This window comes from Nyctereutes procyonoides, unplaced genomic scaffold, assembly GCF_905146905.1.
Source record: "Nyctereutes procyonoides isolate TBG_1078 unplaced genomic scaffold, NYPRO_anot_genome, whole genome shotgun sequence".
Classification (NCBI taxonomy): domain Eukaryota; kingdom Metazoa; phylum Chordata; class Mammalia; order Carnivora; family Canidae; genus Nyctereutes; species Nyctereutes procyonoides.
Genome location: NW_026575140.1, coordinates 53752463 through 53775263, shown reverse-complemented (window position 1 = coordinate 53775263; position 22801 = coordinate 53752463). Strand labels below are relative to the sequence as shown.

Genomic DNA, 22801 nt, shown 5'->3' with positions numbered 1-22801 from the left:
CAAACTTACGCAAAAAAGTATGTGGGAAGGGCCACTCCTATTCTTCCCATCCACTCTCTGTAGGTCACCAGTCCCACTAGTTTCTGGTTTATCTTTACAAAAATGAGCAGATGGGCATTTACGTTTGCACATATCTATTTTATTTACCCTCCTTTCTCACACAAAAGGTAGTGTGGTCTGTAGACTTGAATGCAGTTTTTCTATGCAGTGATGTATCCTGGAAATCACTCCATGTCAATTTAAAGATATCATTTTTTTAATACACCTGCATTACACACCATGGACTACACTATTTTTGGCCAAAGGTAGTTTATACTATTTCACAATTGAAAATAATGCGACATTGAATAGCCTTGGGTTTAGTATTGTTGGAGGTCTGTCTTCCAGGTAAATTCCTAGAGGTGGGATTTCTGGGTCAAAGGGTAAGTGCTATGTGGTCGGGTTAGATATTGCCCTATTTCCCCCTATAGAAGTTCTAGGCTTTGAGATCACCACCAATGATGGATGCGAGCTTCCCCAACAAAGCCAAAATATGGCTCCCATGCTTTAGCTTTCTGTCTTTGTCATTAACCCTCCAACTTACCGAATTTATGTTTAGGGTGTGTTGATGAATAGCAAGTACTAAAGACATATTATCCCTAGAGTTAAAGCCCCATTTCTGTTTTATGATCGCAGAGTAGCCCAGGTATGGTGGAGTTGAAACAGTTATCACACTAACATTCTGTTTTGTAACTATACGTTCATTAATTCCATGCATAGGAAAAGTCAGATTGTTGCCAGACCCTTTATACATGACTGTACTCATGCTAAATATTTTTTATTTCTCACTTGATTTGAGTAAATCCTTAAATAGCTCCCCCCTCCTCACCAACCTGAGAGATGAAGCATGGTAGGCTTCCCCAATTCTTTCTGTATCTGGGACTCTCAGCAGTTTTTACAGGTGAGTGATTGAATGAGTTTGGAATTCACGGGTTACAGCAGTTTCTCCTCGGATCCCCCCAGATGTAGCTCTGAGACATCATCTGAAGTCTACCTGCTACCCGCACCACCCCCCCCCCCGCCCCACCGCAAACCCTTCTAGGTAGCCTTCTTTCTTTCTATTCAGATCTCTGTAGAGATCAAAATTTAAATTTTAGAAAGTTTGCATACATTTATATACTTGCTTTGTTCATTTTCCCCATACATGATGAGTTTTTTCCAATCTGAAAACCAGGCCTTTCATCTTGGAAAAGTTTTCTTTCTGGGTGCTTTAAAATAATATTTCTATCCCACTTATCTGGATTTTTTTCCCCTTCAGGTTCATCATATTTCTGTAAGTTGACATCCTATATTTTCTGTGCTATATACATTTCCCTCACATATTCATATATATTTGTGTACATTCATACAGATTTTCCTCTCTTACCCCTCTCCTTGGAATTCTTCCATAGGTCCTCAAGCTCATCTGCCATATTGAATTCATTTGTGTCAATTTGATCCGTTAGTATTTTTGTTTCCTTGTGTTATCTCCTTCCACTACCAATTCATCTTCATCTCATATTTTGTAGGGTTCATATTTCTTTCATTTAATTGAAAATAAGATGGCATTTTTCATAATTAGTTCTGTTTCCTTTATTTTTATTTTTTTTATTTTTTAGAAAAATGTCAAGGTTTAATGCCAACATAACATGAAACAGGAGAGGGTTAAAAGTATCAGGTGGCCTGTTTAAATGGTGTATCAATTTTCAAAAGAGCTATTGCCTCACCCCTGCACAAATGCAAACCATTTTTGTACTTAAATCACCCAGCAGGTATCTTCAGGAATGTGGCTTTGCACAAGGACTCAAAATAGTTGTAAGGGGCATTACATCATGCATCTTTGTTTTTTTTTTTAATAAATTAATTTTTATTGGTGTTCAATTTACCAACATACAGAATAACACCCAGTGCTCATCCCGTCAAGTGTCCCCCTCCGTGCCCGTCACCCATTCACCCCCACCCCCCGCCCTCCTCCCCTTCCACACCCCTAGTTCATTTCCCAGAGTTAGGAGTCTTTATGTTCTGTCTCCCTTTCTGATATTTCCCACACATTTTTTCTCCCTTCCCTTATATTCCCCTTCACTATTATTCATATTCCCCAAATGAATGAGAACATACACTGTTTGTCCTTCTCCGACTGACTTACTTCACTCAGCATAATACCCTCCAGTTCCATCCACGTTGAAGCAAATGGTGGGTATTTGTCATTTCTAGTGGCTGAGTAATATTCCATTGTATACATAGACCACATCTTCTTTATCCATTCGTCTTTCGATGGACACCGAGGCTCCTTCCACAGTTTGGCTATTGTGGACATTGCTGCTAGAAACATCGGGGTGCAGGTGTCCCGGCGTTTCATTGCATCTGAATCTTTGGGGTAAATCCCTAACAGTGCAATTGCTGGGTCGTAGGGCAGGTCTATTTTTAATTCTTTGAGGAACCTCCACACAGTTTTCCAGAGTGGCTGCACCAGTTCACATTCCCACCAACAGTGTAAGAGGGTTCCCTTTTCTCCGCATCCTCTCCAACATTTGTGGTTTCCTGCCTTGTTAATTTTCCCCATTCTCACTGGTGTGAGGTGGTATCTCATTGTGGTTTTGATTTGTATTTCCCTGATGGCAAGTGATGCAGAGCATTTTCTCATGTGCATGTTGGCCATGTCTATGTCTTCCTCTGTGAGATTTCTCTTCATGTCTTTTGCCCATTTCATGATTGGATTGTTTGTTTCTTTGGTGTTGAGTTTAATAAGTTCTTTATAGATTTTGGAAACTAGCCCTTTATCTGATATGTTATTTGCAAATATCTTCTCCCATTCCATAGGTTGTCTTTGAGTTTTGTTGACTGTATCCTTTGTTGTGTAAAAGCTTCTTATCTTGATGAAGTCCCAATAGTTCATTTTTGCTTTTGTTTCTTTTGCTTTCGTGGATGTATCTTGCAAGAAGTTACTGTGGCCAAGTTCAAAAAGGGTATTGCCTGTGTTCTCCTCTAGGATTTTGATGGAGTCTTGTCTCACATTTAAATCTTTCATCCATTTTGAGTTTATCTTTGTGTATGGTGCAAGAGAGTGGTCTAGTTTCATTCTTCTGCATGTGGATGACCAATTTTCCCAGCACCATTTATTGAAGAGACTGTCTTTCTTCCAGTGGATCGTCTTTCCTCCTTTGTTGAATATTAGTTGACCATAAAGTTCAGGGTCCATTTCTGGGTTCTCTATTCTGTTCCATTGGTCTATGTGTCTGTTTTTGTGCCAGTACCACACTGTCTTGATGACCACAGCTTTGTAGTACAACCTGAAATCTGGCATTGTGATGCCCCCAGATATGGTTTTCTTTTTTAAAATTCCCCTGGCTATTCGGGGTCTTTTCTGATTCCACACAAATCTTTATTAAAGCTTCTCTCTCCCTCTCTCTCCCCCACCCTTCATCCCTCCCTCCTCTCTCCCTCTGTCTCTCCGATAAAGAAGGACCCATCCCATCAAAATACTCATCCCAGGTCCTGTGGGTGGGATCTCCTCAAGCACCCTCACAGTTTACTTCAACACATGTAGATTTCTCCTCTCCTAAACTAGAGAGCTGGTTGTTATAGATTTAGGATTACAATTCAGGGTAGTAGTAGCTGAAGGCCCTATATTACAAAAAGCTCTACCAAAGAGCAGCTAACTTTTTTCCCCCCCTTTCCAACCTGCCATCTCCCTCACCTCAGGACCATGGTGTGGCTCTCTGGCAACCCTCCTAAAAAAGTCACCTGGGGTATTACTATTAAGGAACTCTGTATCATGAGACAACATGAAAGGTGAGAAGTCCTGGTGTGGCCAGTCTTTCTGATGGGGGTGAGCATGTTTGCCTTCCTTTAGATCTTCCAGATATAGGACTGCTGCACTGAGGGGGTTCCAACAGCTGGTGACTTCTTCTACCGGCTACTGTCACCACTGACCTTCTGCAGGCTATCATCTGCCCATCTCCTGCTTCATTAATTTATGAATTAACCATTTTTTTTCTCCAGGTTGTTCCTATTTAGATCAACTAGACATTAATCAAACTTCTGTAGCTTCACTGGATTGTGGCTAGTATGGGATGCCCACTCATTTTACATTCCTTTGTCCACTTCTACCCAATTCAGTTGGTTCTGACCTCATACCACCATTGTCCCACGCTTCCCTCCAAATGTTTGGTATCCAAACATAATGGCTGTCCACAGTAGAACTCCAAATAGTACTACTGAGCCTCTTCCTGACACATCCTCCAATCCTTTGGCCTCATTTCCCTTCGTAGGTCCAGCGCCATCTTTCCAAACTCTTCGACAACATGGCCAAGATGCAGTTCCAGTTGGACACCAGTGAAAAACCAACCAAGATAAGTCTTGGCATGTACAGCAAGGAAGGAGAATATGTGGCCTTCAGCGAGCCCTGTGACTGCAGCGGTCAGGTGGAGTCAAAGTCCTGTTCCCTCCTTCCCTCATCCAGGTTCCCTCCCAAGTGTCTGTATCCAGATAGAGGTAGTCTCAACCTTTAGAATGGCCATTTCCTCCTTGGGCCAGACCTGCTGTCTGTGCCGTGGGCCTGCCAGCCTCTCTTGACTTGAACCGACATTGGGAGAAGCTCCTACTACTTGCTCTCCTCTCTCCCACAAGGACACATGTCAATATCCATGTATCTTTCTTAACCAGAGACCTATGCAGGGAGGAATAAAACGTGCATAAACAACTACCCAAGTCAACAAGAAAAGGATTTTGAAATGATGAGCAGCACCAGGAGACTTTAACATGACAACCCCTGGGGCACCCCACAGGGGAGTCTGGCACACTTACATCTTTCCCTGGAGAAAATGCTCTTTGAAATCAACCATTTTCCCTGAGATGTCATTTCTCTGTACAAATACAGCTCAGGGTCCTCCTGCAGCCCTACCCCTGGGAAAGCCAAATGCCATCCCGTTCCAAGAACTACTACTTCCAAGTCTCCTGTGTGAAATTCAAGCAGCACAAGGCATGGGATGATTCCCTCCTTAAACTTCCTTCCTATTCTTTCCCATCACCACTAAAGTATAAGCCCTTCTTTGTGGTTTATCATAAGTGATCCTACAAAGCATTGTCCCTGGGGTTTCTAGTCTAGTCCAAAATTATACCTGGAGGAAAAATCTTTTTACAGCATTCTACCTTTATCTACATGTCTCTTGGAAAGTAAATCTAATTCCAGGAAATGAACACACATTCTCAGTTTTATGAGAAGGACCCTGGAGTTTGATTCCAGATCTGTCCATTTATAGACTAAAAAGGATTTAGTTGGAAAAGATAACATTGGCTTACTCCTCCATCCTTGGGGTGGACAAGATCATGAGAACCCAGTGACTTCTTGACCTTGCTCAATCCAGATTAAGCCTTTCTTGAATGAATTTCCCCTCAACCTGCTACTGTGTCCAGTGTGTTCCAAATGGGCCTGTCCACCTGTTGTTAACTGAGCCTGACTCACACTGATCACTGTCCTGGGTTTAGAAACAAAATATCTCCCTCTGCCTTCTGGCAGCCATTGGGGTTGTACATTTTCTTCACTCCCTCCGGGTGAGTGATAATATCTTCCTCAGAGTACAGCATCTCACCCAGAGTTCTTCTTTCAGGTAGAAATATGGTTGAACCGTGTGCTTGCCCATATGAGGGCCACAGTGAGGCATGGGATGACTGAAGGTGTGGTTGCCTATGAAGAAAAGCCAAGGGAACAGTGGCTCTTTGACTATCCAGCTCAGGTATTCTAACCAGGACTGATGTGGGCTGCCACCTTTTGCTACACCTTCTCCCTCGGGGGTCTCCTTCAGCCTTCAGGGGACACCAGGCCTCAAACTCACTAAGTCCTTCAGTTAAGAGAGCCTGCTCGAGCATGAGGGAACAGGGGAATTGTCAGCCATGACCTACTCTAGCCATTACCTTGGAAAATCAAGGGTTGTCCATTGTTACCCTCACTGGCTACAGCAGGGGGAAAATGTAAACCATTCAACTCATTGAACCAGTCTGCCAAGATCTTTGCTGAGCACAGGAGACCTCCAACAGGGAATGATACATCATAAGACATCATAACTCGGCTCCACTGAAGCTTACCAACTGCTGTGGAAGTCAGTTGCTTACAAATGAGACCTGGTCCTCTGGGAGCACATAGCTAGCTGGGGGCAGAGTGGGGGGTGGGGGAGCTGGGCCCCCCACCTGAGGATACGACATGTAAGCTGAGATTTGAAGTAGGAGCAAACAAGTTAAAGATGGAGGGAACAAGCACTCAGACATGGGGAGGACTATGCACAGAGGCTCAGAAGCAAGGAAAAGCATCCTGTGGTTAGGGAACCAAGTGTGATTGCAGCAAGATGAAGGGGGGGGTGGAGTGAGAGGCAGCAGGTAGGTCCCGCAGAGGAAACTCAAAGCCAGTTCTCATCTCACAAGGTAGTCTGACTTGCTTCTGAGATGGATCTGAATACTTTCCAGGCTTCTCAGTAGGGCGATGAGGGAAAGGCATGAACTAATGAGACTTGTTTAAATGACTCTGGCTGCAGTGTACCCTTCTGCCTTCCCTGTTAGGGGCACAGGGCTGGTATATTTGGGGGTTGCAGATATCTGCTCATAATTGAAGCCATAGGAGTAGAGAGGACCACCCCTGGAAAATATGTAGCCTGAGATGAGGATGTAGAGCAAATCTGAGCATCATGCAAAGATAGGGTTGACAAGGAGGAGCCTGTAAAGCAAGGTGAGAAACAGTGGCTTTTATATAGAAGGAAAACCAGGAGATGGCCATAATGAAACCAAAAAAGAAACTGTCAGTAGTGGGTGAGAGTCAGTCATGCCATGCATTCAGATATAAGGCAAAATAAAGAAGCTGAGGCATGTCCATGAACTTGGCATGACCATTTCAGTGGAGTGCCAGGTGGTGTCATGTTGTAGGGGGGTGGAGATGGGAGAAGGTGGGAAAATGTTGGCAGTTAGTGCAGACAAACAGAAGACATGAGAAGTAAGTCGGTAGTGCTGAAGGGAAGAAGTATTCTTTTAACTGTGCAGTTGGCATGTCATATTCATACCATCCCAACAAGATCACAGCACAGGCAGGATTGTGTGTCTATACCCAAAGGCAAAATCGGATAAATTAGAGAATATTGCATTAACATGATGGGTTTCTCTATTTCACAAGAGGAATACTTCCTCTCAGGATTCCTTCTTTACCTGAATCAGAATTTTGAGGCAAGAAAATGTGTTGCCTTCTGGTGTTGTGACAGATCTCTAGAGCAATGTCTCCCAAACCAAATGATAAGACAGATGATCAATGTATCTAAATTCTCCACCATGAATAATCACAATTATGCGTTTTCCATACTAAGCTGCTCAGCCAACAGAAGAAATGTTCATTCGAATCCCTTTTTCCATGTATTTATTTTGAATCTCTGAAAAACACAAATCCCATTGACCATGTTGAATTTTGCTGTAATTTGCCTGATTCTCAAGAGCAGGCTTTTCAAGGTTATAGGTTTTAAGAACCAAAAAATAGATGTAGCAAAAGTGTTATGGACAAGCAAAAAATATGCTACAAGTGATCATCGTTGGCTCACAAAGCTAGAACACTCATATCACAAGAAGTCCAAGAAGAACAAAACAGAGACCAAGAGCTGTTGAGATGTTCAATGTATTGTTGACCTCCAAAGCACAGAAAAGGTGCTTTGCCTGGGGAGTAAAAAATTGAAAGATCAGCATAGCAATTTCTAAAACCAAGTGACATTGACCAAAGTGACTCTGGTTGTTTTCATACAAGCGATTCATTTTTTTCAAGAGTAGGAAGTGCTTTCCCCACTTGGAACCACTTCACATCTCCAAGGAGATAGAAGCAAGTGGCTCACTTAGTCAATGCTGGTGGAAGAGGGAGAGAGGGGGCTTATGTCACCCATACAATTACATTCTGATTCTCGCCGTGTGATGGATGAGTGAGCTGGTTTTGGAGACGGGTCCTGGTGATGGCTTTACAAAGTGACTCTTATTGCCACAGGTGGCCCTGACCTGCACTCAGATCTGGTGGACCACAGAGGTGGGCATTGCCTTTGCCAGGCTGGAGGAAGGCTACGAGAACGCCATGAAGGACTATTTTAAGAAGCAAGTGGCCCAGCTCAAAACCCTTATCACCATGCTAATTGGGCACCTCTCCAAAGGGGACCGGCAAAAGATCATGACCATATGCACCATTGATGTGCATGCCCGGGATGTGGTGGCCAAGATGATTGCTCAGAAGGTGAGTCCCAAACACGCAGGAATGTCCCTCTTTGTGGGCAGCTACACCATGAATGATGGGATAAGGGAAAAGCTCATTACAGCTCAAGTGTGGGGGTCCCACACGCTGCACTGGCCAGAGAGCTGGGAGAGAGGGTCATGGTGGCTGCGCCCAGAGAATGAGTTGTAATCAGAGCAGCTTTCTGATTACACCATGCTGTGGTGGGTGCAGCATCTACTCTTGACTAGAAGACAACACACAGCTTGTCCAGAGCCCCGTGTGTCTTGTGGCCAATCCCTTCTGGACAGGGATTCACACCCACCACCCCCACTCTGCATTCTCTCTTTAGGTGGACAGTGCTCAGTCCTTCCTCTGGCTGTCCCAGCTGCGGCATCGTTGGGATGATGAGGCCAAACACTGCTTTGCCAACATCTGTGATGCACAGTTTCTCTACTGCTATGAGTACCTGGGAAATACACCTCGCCTGGTGATCACGCCTCTGACAGACAGGTGAACACGAGTGTCAGCCCCTTGCAGAGAACCCAACTGTGGTCTGGCTCAGGCCATTCAGGGTCAAGGCCACTGTCATTTGCTACTTGTCCACAGAGCTGTCAGCGGGGAGGAGGGCAGATCACACAAAACATGTAAAAATAAAACTGAAAAGATGTAGGACAGGGCCCTTCTTAGAATGAACCTCAGAGCAAATCAGCAGACTGTGATTTTTTTTTTTTTGAGGATTTACTAGGGAGTCATATAAACTTGGATTTTCACATCAGCTCTAAATGCATACCAGCTCTTCAACTTTGAAAAACTTGACCTAATTCTTGTTCTTAATTTTCTCATCTGTGGAATGGAGATAGTAACTCACACCTCGCATGGGGTTTGTAAGGACAAAAGACAATAATGCTCATAAGGAGTTCAGTATATAGTAAGTGCTCCATAAATGATCCTATTACTATTTTCCTATCAATTGATTGGCACATTTACTGAGCAGCTCTTACTCTGGGAGTCAGATAAAAGCCAGGTAGTCCCTGCTGTGAAAGAGCGTACAATTTTTGGAGAACCATAGCCTCTGTCATTCATATTAATTTACAAATGAATTCGTACCAGTCACTGAACTGGCCATGGGGCATGCAAAGGTGATTAAAACATTTCCTGCCCTTCGGCTCTAATTCCAGTGAGGGAAATAAGATATCTGTAGATAAAAATTTAAATATCACAAGGGGGAAAACTCCCAGGGCTATAATGCAAAATAGGGCTCAAAGCCATTTGCTGCAGATTTCCAAGCAAATGACTTAGCCATGAGTGCTCCAAGCACCAGGGATCCCGCCCAACATGGGAAGAAGAGAACTGGAAATATACCTGGGAACGGGTGGTATCTGATCTGGACCTGGAAGGAAGTGTAGGATCGCAACAGCCTTTCAGTAGGTTGTAGAATGGCTGCCAGGGCGTCCGTGAACTTGTACAGAAATCTGTGAGCCTGTCACTGTCTCTGGTGTGAGGATCTACCAGCATCCATTACTTGTTCCTATGGTCTAGGGTCCCCAGAAGCTGCAGAGCTGCTGCTAAGCATTCTGGAAAATGGAATTTTACGTGCAAAGGAGAATCTGAGACCTGTTCCTGGAAGGGGGGTACACTCTTGACTTAGGGGGTATGTAGCTGGTCATAAGCCTGGGAAGGTGGGTAAGAGTCAGACTATAAAGTGTGCAGCGTACCTTTTTTCTTCAGTAAGTAGTGATAAACCCTTGAAAACTTTTCATTGGAGGAGTAAAACGATGAAAACTGTATTTTATGGAGATTTATCTAACAGCACTGCTTGGGCAAAGGAGAGAGAGGACAGGATATTTTAATTCTGTTGAGATTTCTGTGAATTCTACTAATAGTGCATCCCCTTTCCCTTATAATTCCATTGAGCACTAAATCCCTTTTTCGCTGAAATGAGTTGCATACCTGAATGGCTGGCTCACTCTAAACGAGTGACTTGTAGGGACACCTGGGTGGCTCAGTGGCTGAGTGTCTGCTTTTGGCTCAGGTCGTGATCCTGGGGTCCTGGGATTGAGTCCCACATCGGGCTCTCCACAGGGAGCCTGCTTCTGTCTCTGCCTGTGTCCCTGCCTCTCTCTGTGTCTCTCATTAATAAATAAATAAAATCTTTTAAAAAATGAGTGACTTGTAGATAGCAAAGGCATTGTCACAAATTGTGATGTCAGAATGGCTACATAGAATTGGTGCCAGCTTCTATTTAATTTTCTCTGGCCTGTTTTAAGTGTTGCCACCTACATCCTGGTCCGATCCTCGGATGTATTTCCAAGGAACAGTGAGTGGAATAACGGTGCTCATGAAATGAATTTGGGATGTGGGAAAATCCCAGCATCATCTAGAGAGGGAAACTTCATGATTCATTTCTCCCCCCATGCTGTTCATTTCTTTCATTCGGTTTCCCGCCCAGCCTGGAATGAGACCACCTCAAACCTTTCCATGGTAACTCTTGCATTTGTCTTTTGTGTGTGTATGGGAGACTGCAGAGGTCACATCACTGTCTCGTCAGTGCACTTGGACTAAAATCTGAATTCACCACAGGACCTAGCAACTCCTGCCAATCACCCGACACCTTTGCCCCAGCACCCCAGCCCCACTGACCACCTCTCTGTTCCTTAATCCCTTAAATTAGAGCCTTCTACACATGAGGTTCCCTCTGCCTGGAATGCCTTCCTCATGCTCACCGTTCCATTGTCACCTTCTCATCTTTCGTTCTGTCCTCAGTTCCGAGGACACCTGCCGTGACCGCTCTCTCTAAAATCCAGCCTCACCCACACCACACATGCACTCGCAATAAACCAGATGGCTCCCTCTGTTTACTTTCTTCCTAACATTTCCTGCATTCTGCAAAGCCCTTGCTTGCTTGCTTATTGGCTGTATCCCCTCTGGAATAGAAGCTCTTTGCAGTCAAGGAGCTTTGACTGCCTTGTTTATTGCTGTGTCACCAGCACCTCGTAGACCTTCTGTTGAATGAATGAGTAGTTGTTGAATATTGAAGACCCAGATGGTGAGAACAGACAGAATCAAAGAGAAGGTTGACTCAGAAGAGGGATCCACACAGGCCCCGGTGCTGTGGCTCCCAAAGAAGGAGGAACAGCATCTCTGTCTTCTGCTCTGACCTAGGGACCAACACCCCTCTCTGTCCCAGCTCAGGGGAAAAGGCAGATGATGTCTGTTCAGAGGGAGATGCTATTTTCTCTGCTGCTGGTACAGTGTTGGCAACTACATCCTGGGGTGAGGGGGGATTGGGCATCTTAGACTAAGTTAGTTGTACTTGACCTTCACGTGGATCAGTCCATTAGAGGCACTCATTCAGTGTGGATCAAAGGAAAAGTTTTCCTCAAGCTTCATTCAGAGTTGACCCTCTTCTGTGTCTTTGTCTTCACAGTGAATCTCAGTGAGACACCTTCTCTGCATAGCCAGAAGTTCCGTCCAGTCCAGGATTCTCTTTGGCAGTGAGTTTTTCTGCCAGCCTTGGAATATAAGCTAATAGTTTGGGAATTTATATTGCTTACAACAGAAGAATGAAGTTATTATACGTTTGAGCGTTTTGGTTAACGTCCACCCCTTATCCTAGACTATGTGGTCCATGGTAACGTTGACTTTGATCTGCTCACTGCTCTACCCTGAGGGACCCAGCTCCATGTTGGGTACATGATGGGCATCCAAGAATTTCACTCCTTGGACAAATTCAGTGAAATGATTTCTGAGACTGAGTATGTGCCGTAGCTTCCCTGTACCTGTCAGAGTATACCTCCTTCCTTTCCAAGGATATATTAGACGTTATCATTCCAAGTGATAAAAAGTGCAAGACTTTCCATTTCCCTAGGTTGTCACACCCACCCAAGGGTCAAAGACGATAATTGCCTTGTTTGGACTTAGAAGTCTCCAGTACACTAATGCCAGACACCTTCTAGAGAGGGAGAGGGTAAAGCTTTGACAAGGAATTATTTCGGAAACAGGAATTTATCACCCCTCCTAGGCAACGATGCTAGTAAGAACTAGAAAGGAAGATTTACTGCAAATAATGGTGAATGCTATATAGACCTTGACCTCATTTTGCGCTTTAGACGCTTTTCTGACAAAGTGGTATGTAGTGAATATTTATATGTAAAATTCCATTTTCTCATTGACTTCCATTATTATCTCAAGAACTGTTTTGACCAGAAAAAGAAAAAATTGGCCTTAGCACAGAAAATCACATTTTAAAGAGCATTCAGCCTTTGCTGGTGTGTAGCATAAGTACATTTAATTCTCTCCTGCCAGAGGAATTAATCAAATGGACAATTGATCCATACAACCTTTGCACATTCATTAAAAGCATCCCTGCATTACAGTACATCCGACTGATTATGCCTATTTCTTTGGAATTTCCCACTGCCTGGATAGGACCTGAATATATAAGTGGGTACAATGGCCCCACTGCTGTCGCAGGACTTTGGCACAGCCCTAAGCTGAAGAATTAAATGGAAATGCTTTTTCAGGCTGAACAAAAGCAATTCACATAAGTGGTTTCTCAACCTTTGGATGACCTCCTCCGCCTCAACTCCCCTTCCCTCACCTTCACACCCAGCCGCCCCTTTCAGCCCTGTGCTGTGCTAAGGTTCTAATCAACCACTTCTTGAGTTTGAGTACCTCCTAATTTCTCAGGAACTACTGCAGGCAGGTGAGGTATAATTGACCCAAGAGTCTTTAAAGGTGATTTGCCAGACAAAGGCATGGCTAGCAAAAGTCCTACGCTTTCTAAGTTTTTACCTGCAAGTTTTTTTTTTAAGATTTTATTTATTTATTCATGAGAGACATAGACAGGCAGAGACACACAGGCAGAGGGAGAAGCAGGCTCCCTGCAGGGAGCCTAATGTGGGACTCGATCCTGGGACTCTGGGATCACGTCCTAAGCTGAAGGCAGATGCTCAACCACTGAGCCGCCCAGGCATCCCTTATCTGCAATTTTTATTGGAAAACTTAGTACTCGGTAAACAAAGACCATAAAGTCAGGCAGAGATAACCATTGTTAATATCTGCTCTGTTTCCTTCTGCCTGTAGATTTGGACAAAATGCATTTGCCATCCTATGCTTTATGTAAAATGCAATATATTGCTTTTTTAATATATAATATGTATCACATGCATATTCTCTAAACATTCTTCTGAAACACTCCAAGAGCTGACCTACCTCCTCTTTACAAGTATCCCATCATTTATGTACCATACCCATATTACAAAATGTTTCAGTCACACCTGAGCTTTGACTATTAAAAATGAATCTGTGGTGAACTTGCTTATAAATAATTTGTTCCTGTATTCTCATTATTTCCCCAGGAGAGATTCTAGGAGGCGGGATAATTAGATGACACATACTTTAAAATTATTCTTGAAACAAATATTGTTCCCAAGCTCACTAGCAATTTATGAGAATGTTCATCTCACAACATCCTCACCAGCATTAAGTATTGTTGTTAAAAATATTAATTTTATAAGTCAGAGTGGTCTCTCACTTGGACTTGGATGTCCTTAATTACAGGCTTGAGCATTTTTATGTGTGTATTAGCTATTAGATTATCCTCTCCTGTGAATTATTTATAACTGTCATTGCACATTTTATGTTTAGAAAAAGCCCCTGCCATTTCAAGATAGGCTTAATATTCACCTATATCTTATTTTGTTTTATTTTTCCCTTTAACCTTTTAACATTCTTTGGTAAATTTTTTGACTAGTGAGTAGGGTGAATGTCTTTACCAAAACATTTTTGTTTACAAGTGCTAGAAGCCAAACCCAAACTAACATAAACAGAAGGAAGACCTGTTTGAGTCTAGCTTGCTCTGTGTAGCAGTTCTGGGGCCCAGACAGGGAGTTACCAACAATGGTAACTCCAGTTCTCCAGTAATGGCTTTGCTTTCTTTGGAGTGTTGACTTCTTTCTTGCATGGGTTTTCTTTGGATGGTTGCAAGAGCAGTCTCCACACCCATGACTCTGCGACTCCTGGTCCAAGAGGAAGAGAGACCTTCCCTCTTTCTCAGCACCACAGGTCTGATTCCTTCAAGGGCCTCTGATGATCCCGTTTGGGTCCTGTGCCCATCTTGGAGTCTATTACTGCAACCAGTGAGCTTGATTTTTTTTAAATATTTTATTTATTTATTCATGAGACACACACACACACACACACACAGAGAGAGAGAGAGACAGAGACAGAGAGAGACAGGCAGAGGGAGGAGCAGGCTCCATGCAAGGAACCCAATGTGGGACTCGATCTCGGGTCTCTAGGATCATGCCCTGGGCTGAAGGTGGTGCTAAACTGCTGAGCCACCCAGGTGCCCCTGTTGCTTTTTATTTCTGAATAATAATATCCCTTTTTATAGGTAGGACACATTTTGTTTATTCAGGCACCCATCGATAGGCACTTAGGTTATTTCCAATTTCGGGCTATTATAAATAATGCTGCTGTGAACAAGTCTTTGTGTTGATGTGAGTTTTTGTTTCTCTTGGGCACATACCCAGGAGGGGATTTTCTGGGTGGTATAGGAGTTTTATGGTTAACTTTCTGGGAAATTGCCAAATTGTTTTCCAAAGTGGCTGAATCATTTCACACCCCCACTTAGCAGAGTATGAGGATTCTTATTTCTCCACAGCCTCAAGAATTTTGTTATTGTCTGTCTCATATATTATAACCATTGAGTGGGTGTGAAGTAATATCTCCTCTGAGTTTTAATTGGCATTTCCCTAATAATGAGCATCTTTTCATTTGCTCCTTGGCCATTTGCAGATCTCCTCATAATCCTCTTCACATCTTTTGCCTACTGTTTGATTGATCTCTTTGTCACCTCACTGAGTTGTAAGAATCCTTTGTGTCTTCTGGTGATGTTGCACACGTTTGTAAGAATTGTATCCCAGTCTCCTGCTTACCTCTTCTCTTTCTTAATGGTGTCTTTCAAAGAGCAGAAGTTTGTAATTTTGATGAGGTTCAACCTGTCAATCTTTATGCACCATGCTATAGATATTACAGCTAAGAAATCTTTGCTTAATATCACCATATCTTTTTTTTATCTCTTTTCACTCATGTATAGGAGAAAATGGATTTTAACAAATTTATCTCCTATTCTGCCCATTGACTGCCCTCTGTTAAAAATCCTAGAATTTTAGTCTTGATGTTCCTGTTTCCTAAGGCACTTCTGGAATGTCCAATAATATTTGAGATATACACACAATATGAAGCATTATTATAACTACTCAGGTTTTGTAACTAGGCATGCTGTTACTTTCTTGTAAGATTTATGTATTTATTTTTATTTTTTTAAAGATTTTATTTATTCATGAGAGACACACAGAGAGAGAAACAGAGACATAGGCAGAGGGAGAAGCAGGCTCCACGTGGGGAGCCCGATATGAAACTCGATCCCCAGGACTCCAGCATCATGCCCTGAGCTGGAAGGCAGATCCTTAACCCCTGAGCCACCCAGGCATCCCTATGTATTTATTTTAGAGAGGGGTAGGACAGAGGGAGAGAGAAAGAATCCTCAAGCAGACTCCCCACTGAGCGCAGAGCCTGACACGGGGCTTGATCCCACAACCCATGAGGCCATGACTTGAGCTGACATCAAGAGTTGGATGCTTAACCAACTGAGCCACCCAGGCTCCCCAGTATGCTTTTATTTTTGCTAAAGAGATCATATGTCAGCCATTGCTCTCAGTTCTTTTGTTGTGTTTTGAGAACGATATTTACCACCTAGTGTGAGCAAAGAGAAAGGTGAGCACTAGGTGAAGCGGGATCGCACAACCAAGTGGCATAAGGAACAGATCTTAGAATCGGGGGACATCGTTCAAAATTTAAATATTAAAATGTTATAAGAGTGGCAGATTTGTTTTAGGTTGATACTGAGGACCGTTGTCTTCTATTGATACTGTTTCTCACTTTGAGCAGTTACAGCTATTGAACCATGTGGTAGGTAGAGTTCTAAGAATGTGGTCCCCAGTGACCTTTTCACTTGTGTGATCACCTCCCCTTTGAGTCTGGGTGAAAACCACAAATATGATGGTAGCGTTCCCATGGTAACGTTTTGCTTTATGGCAAGAGGGAAATTATTCAGATGGACCCAGGGTAATCATATGAGACCTTGAAAGTAGGGCTTTCTCCTGGCTGAGGACAGAAGAGGAGAGCAGAGAGATTTGAAGCATGAGAAAAAATTGGCATGCCATTGTTGATTTTAAAGGTGGGCGAACCATATGCAAAGATGGTAGAGGGGTCTCTAGGAATTGAGCCAACCCCTGGCCAATAGGAACCAACAAAGACCTCAGTCTTGCAACTGGTAGGAACCTAATTAAGCCAAGACCTCCAGTGAGCTAGGGAGCAGATTCTTCCCCAGAGTGTCCAGACAGGAGTCCAGCCAACTAATAGCCTTGCTTTTGGTCTTGTGAGACCTTCTGTGGAGGGGCCACCGGGACTTGTGACCTACAACAGTGAGGTCCTAAAGGAGTGTTATTTTAAGCCACTCAGTTTATGCTGATTTCTTAGAAAGCAGTGGAAAGTGAATACAAACCAACTATGATTTCACCAGCTCTAAGATTAGTCAGACCACATTTCTGGGATGGCAACAGGCTATTTATAGCAGAAATCAAGACGCATGGGCTTTGATGTTTTCTTTAATCTGCCAAATGAACAACCATATCGAAAACGAAAAGCTACATTTCATATGTTTGTTACTTTAGAAAATAATACCTTAAACCTAGATTGGCCTTCTCTTTTCAAGGCACCTTCCTATCTTTTGTCTCATCTTATCTGTACAAAAGCCTGCCAGGGAAGATAAGAATAAGACCTATAGAAGTCATTTGCCCAAAGAGAACAAGGCTGCCTTCAGCTTGATATTAGAAAAGCCTTTCAAACAATTACAACCAGCCCACTGTGGAAGGAACTGACTTCTAGAATAAGAAAATCCTGTCCCACTGGAGATGAAGACTACATAGTCCTCTTGGAAGGAATTTTTTTAAGGTTTTAAAAATTTATTTGTTTGTGAGAGACACAGAGAGAGAAGCAGAGACATAGGCAGAAGGAGAAGCAGGCTCCCTGCAGGGACTCTGATGCAGGACGCTATCCAAGGTCCTGGGATCACACCCTGAGTTGAAGGCAGACGCTTCAACCACTGAGCCACCCAGGCATCCCCTCTTGGAAGGATTTGATGGGAGAGAGCCTGACTTGGTGAAGAGGCCAGACCTCTGAGGTCTGTCCTGACACCAAATGGTCTGTGGTTCCCACCAGACTAATTTGATCCGGATCCATGTTGGGGGCCAGTTGGCCAGGCAAGAACCCCTCTGAAAGGAGTCCTTGGTCATTCTCACAATGGCTATCGGTCTGAAGCAGCAAACATACTAAATTTCTTGGTGCAAACAAAGACTACATGATGGATGCCAGTGACACCTTTTATAAGGCACCAAGGTTCACTACCCTGGTCGAGTTGCACAAACACTTTGTAGAGGTGATGTTTTTAATTCTCCAACTCCAGAGTCCTTGCCTTGGCCCACGATAGCATGAGCCACCCTCCTCTGTGCAAACGGATGCAGAGTTAAATAGTTGGCTTGATGTTTATAGAGACGGACAAGCTGGCAAGACCCCAGATGGAATTTTAGAGCAGGATCCTGGCCTGAGACAGCCTAAGGCCTGGGACAGCCTGCTGACCAGTGGCCCAGACATCAGGGCAACTCCCATGTAGAAGAGGGAAACCAAGCTACAGCACCACTACCCCTGCCTTAGTTATTTAGAACACCTTAGCCCACTTTCTTTCCTGAGCCTTAGGTTTCCCATCCTTAAAATAAGGGTGTTAGTTAATCTCAGAAATCCCTTCTAGCTCTACAGTTCTGTTCTTATGGAAAGAAAAATGTTTTTGGGGGGTTTGTTTGCTTTTCGCACTCCCCCTCTCACCTCTGAGTCCTCCTGGAGATAATTGTGAGCTCAGTAGAGGCCCAAAAAGAGATCGACACCCAGTTCCAAGGATTTCTTTTCAGAGAATCTCTTTTAATTTAATTAGCTAATTAATTAATTATTTTTATTGGAGCTCAATTTGCCAACATTTAGCATAATACCCAGTGCTTATCCCGCCAAGTGCCCCCCTCAGTGCCCATCACCCAGTCACCCCAACCCCCTGCCCACCTCCCTTCCCACTACCCCTTGTTCATTTCCCAGAGTTAGGTGTCTCTCATGTTTTGTCACCCTCACTGATATTTTCACTCATCCTTTCCAGAGATTCTTGGGTCTTCTGTGAGAATTCTGTTCCTGTGAAACTCTGTTCTTCTGGACTCCCAGATTCCTTGAGAGTCCCACAGCTCGAGAGAGAAGCAGCCTGGGATTGCCCTCCGGCTGGCAGAGAAGGCAGCATGGGACAAGAAGGGGTGGGAGAGAGTGGGAAGGAGAGCTGGCTGGGGGTCGGAGTTCCACCAGTCTTCTTGCCTTTCCTCCTGGGAGCTACGGGGCTGCAGCAGGCCCCAGAGAGTTCTAGAAGAAGCCTGAGGCTGGGAGAGTGGAAGGAACTAGGGCCAGTCTGGAGCCAGAACTCAGCCCACAAGGGCAGCTATGGCTAAAGCTGTATGCAGACCTCTGTGAAGATCTAGCTGGAGATGTTTGAGAGAGGAGAGAAACATTTCCAAATGGTAACAATGACTGAGCTTTCGTCCTTTGTCCTGACTGTCGTAGCTTTGTGGTCCATGCCCCAGGTCAGCAACTCTAATGTGAGCTTAGTCCACAGGGAAAAGTGAGGCACCAGGGGCCTGGGCTGGGGGGATCCCAGTTCCCCAGCGGTTAAATACACCAGTGCCTCCCCTCAAGAGCCGAGGCAATACATTCCCTTACACAGGCAAAGTCCAGGCGGAAGAGCAACTCTGCACACCTGTTCTCTCCACCTGGGGCACCTGCCTTCCTGGGTTTCACACACAAAGGCTGAAATATGTACAGGAATTTTGCACTCAAAGGAGAATTCTGGGACTCACTTCAAGTCTTTTCAAACCCATTTTGGTTCTAGTGGAGATATAATCACCAACTTGCATGCAGGGTGTTAGTCTGGGGTTTCGGGTCCTCGCAGGCCAGCCTGCAGGTGGAGAGCCTGTGTATTAATTTGCAAGGTATTAAAAAGCTAGGCCAGTGGCACATTTTTAGTGGCTTTCCTGAAGTATAATTTTTGTGCCTTACAGCTCACTGGTCACAAGTGTGCAATTCAAGGGCACCCGGCTGGCTCCATTGGTGGTGTGTGCAACTCTTGATGTTGGGGTTATGAGTTTGAGCCCACACTGGGTGTAGAAATTATGTAAAAATATAATCTTAAAACAAGGGTACAATTCAATGACCTTTAGTAATTTAGTAATAGAGTTGTGCAACCGTCACTACCACCAAGTTTTAAACTTTGCCAGCACCCTTTCTGTGGTCAATCTCATATCCTTTTCCCAAGCAGCCTCTGATCCACTGTATGTCTCTGTATTTTCCAGGCATGTCATAAATGAAATGATCCAATATGTGACATTTAGCGTGTGACCTCTTTGGCTTTAGTGTAATGCCTCTAAGGTTCTCCCTTCTTGTAACACGTTTGTGCACTTCATTCCTTTATATTGTTAAATAATATTCTGCGCAGGTACATCACATAGTTGTTTATCCATTCACCATTGGATATTTGAGTTGTTTCTGGTTTCTTGGCATTAAGAATATTGCTGCTAGGAACATTCCTGTGTTAAGTCTTTGTCTGAAAATAAATGCTCATTTCCTCTGGGTAAAGTCCTGGAAGGGGAATTAGTGACTCATATGGAAAACTTTACGTTATTAAAAAAAAAAAGATTTATTTCTTTTAGAGAGAGAATGCACACGCATGGGCAGGGGGAGGAGCAGAGGGGAGAATCCCAAGCAGGCTCCCCACTGACCTGGAAACCCAATGTGGGGCTCGACCCCATGACCCTGAGATCATAACCTGAGCAGAAAAGTCAAGAGTCAGACGCCCAACCAACTGAGCCACCCAGGCACCCTGGTAAGCTTTACTCTTTAAGAAACCACCAAACTGTCTTCCAAGGTAGCTGTACCATCTTCATCCCCATCAGCAGTGGGTGAGTTTCCCACCTTTTTTACTTCCTCACCATCACTTATTCTGGTCTGTCCTTTTGACATCATGGTATCTCATTGTGGATTTAATTCACATTTCCCTAATGACCAGTGGTCTTGAGCATCTTTTTATGTGCTTATAACCCAAAGGCACATTTCCAATTAAATAGAAATGCAAGTCCTTTTTAAAAAGTACCAGAAATAAGGGGCGCCTGGGTAGCCCAGTTGGTTGAGATTCTGACCCTTGGTTTTGGCTCAGGTCCTGATTTCAGGGTCTTGGTATCAAGGAGGGTGAGGGTTTCACCATATGTCTTGGGAAGCTGGGGTGCACAAACATTCAGAACACAGCATGGGCACGTGAAAATAGCTCTCCACGAAGGTACCTTAGGGCACTAGGGCTGGAGAGATGGCAAAGACGGGCAGTGAGCTAGAAAAGTCAGCAGGGGCGAGATCAGAAAGGGCCTTGGCAGAGAGCCAGCGATGCCCCTGAAAGGGAGCATTGTGATTAGATGAACCTTCTGAGAGTTCTCCCCACAGCACTGTGGGAGAGAGACGGGAGTGGGGACCCTGGCTTTCCTTTACAGGAGTTGTCAGGTCTCCCATGGCCTGGAACCTGAGCTCTGTCTCCCCAGGACCCAGCAGGGCCAGGGTCCTTGGTCGGACCACGTGGAATCCTGGGAATGATCTATGCACTCCTGTGTTTGACAGATGCTACATCACACTCACCCAGTCTCTGCACTTGACCATGAGTGGAGCTCCAGCAGGACCCGCAGGCACAGGCAAAACAGAAACCACCAAGGACCTGGGCCGAGCGCTGGGTGTCATGGTGTATGTGTTCAACTGCTCCGAGCAGATGGACTACAAGGTATGGCCTCAGCTGGAGGAGGAGCTAGGAACTGGGTGGCAGTACACACTGGGGACCAGGTTCATCCATGCCATCCTGGCCCAGCCCAGAGGCCCGGGCACAGAGGTCTCTGCTCGCTCGGTCCCAGGAGACCTGAGGCTTTGATCCCTGGAGCGCGTTGACCTCACTGTAGATGAGTTTCCACCAGTGAGTGTTGTAACCACTGATGGGTTACTTCACTTTGGGAGTTTCTTTTAGTCACCTGTAAAATGAGGAGGCTGAGCATGTATCCAAAGGCTGACATTCTCTGTTTGACCTAGAACCACAGAAAGGTTCCCAAGTGGCTAACATGAAATCTTCCCATAAAAGTCATGTTTGTGCCTTTCTGGAAAAGTAGGCATTTTCCCAATATTTCTACAAAGACAAAATATCCTCCAAGGGCAGGTGTAACTTCTGAAGGCAGACTAGATTAACCTCCACTCCTAACAAGTGATGCCCACAAAGGACAAGTGCAAGGCCAATGTTCTTCATCCAGGTTCTCACCATTTTTTACTTTTTAAATGTATTCCAGGTTCTGTGTCATAGAGAAAAGCAAGAGAAGCAAGAAGCCCATAGGTCACTTCTTAGCTAGCAATGTTCTGCTAGATGTCATATAAATTCTTTTTTTTTAAGTGTAATAAGATTTTCTCACTTTTTCATTATTTTTATTTTGTTCTATTGTATTATTTTGGTGAACTATCTTAAGTCCCTTTTGAAATAGGATGACATGTAAATAAATTTAGAGTGGGGGAAAATATAAAACCATAGCATTAAGTAGATTAAATATTTATATCTATAAATCATGGTATATTGGGTACAAAATAAATTTAATTTAAAAATAATTTTAGAGACTACGAGCTAACCTATAGAACTCTAAATGAGATTCATCTGCTGTAACTTTAATAATTTCTCTTGTACAGAAAATTTTGCTGTGCAAAGAGTTGCAGAAATCTCAAACACTGTGTTTGCTCATAGCCAGCAAACAAAATGAGGATTCAGACGCCAGACAGCTGTCTTCCCCGTATTCTACACAGTCTAAATTTTATCATGGTTGCTTTTATTGATGAACACATTAAAGTACTACTACTTCTCAAAAAAAAAAAAAAAAAATAGGGCACCTGGGTGGCTTACTCAGTTAAGCATCTGACTCTTGATTTCAGCTCAAGCCATGATCTCAGGTTGCGGGATCCAGGCCAGAGTCAGGCTTAATGGTGGGTGTGGAGCTTACTTAAGATTCTCTCTCTGCCTCTACGCCCCCCTCATTTGGGCATGTGCATGCATGTGCACGCTCTCTTTCTCTAAAAAAAAAAATTAATTAATATTTCTCTTTAAGTTAGCCTAAAAGAAGAAAGTATTTTTTTCCTACAAACTCAACCTTCAAGGATTAAGTTTCTAGATTTTTCTATAGTTGAGCAAAGGCAGCATTGCTGGCTAGGGATATTCTCCCCAGAAGGACATTCTGGAGGATGCACTCATTTAGATGGAGAAGACCTGGTGTATTGATTGAAGATAATCAGGATTTCTTCAAAGTTAGGCCTGGCATGCAAAACAGAAATAGATGAATTGGCCCCATGGTG

General features: G+C 43.9%; 1 protein-coding gene across 1 annotated transcript in view; it reads left to right on the top strand.

Moving 5' to 3' along the window:
* Window positions 1-22801, top strand: part of DNAH9 (dynein axonemal heavy chain 9) — a 325287-nt gene that overhangs the window by 94789 nt on the left and 207697 nt on the right. Inside the window, exons 23-27 of the mRNA XM_055307050.1 lie at window positions 4290-4442; window positions 5628-5753; window positions 8021-8260; window positions 8589-8749; window positions 21050-21206. Of these exons, the coding sequence (XP_055163025.1) occupies window positions 4290-4442; window positions 5628-5753; window positions 8021-8260; window positions 8589-8749; window positions 21050-21206 (837 nt within the window). The remainder of the gene's footprint in view (window positions 1-4289; window positions 4443-5627; window positions 5754-8020; window positions 8261-8588; window positions 8750-21049; window positions 21207-22801) is intronic.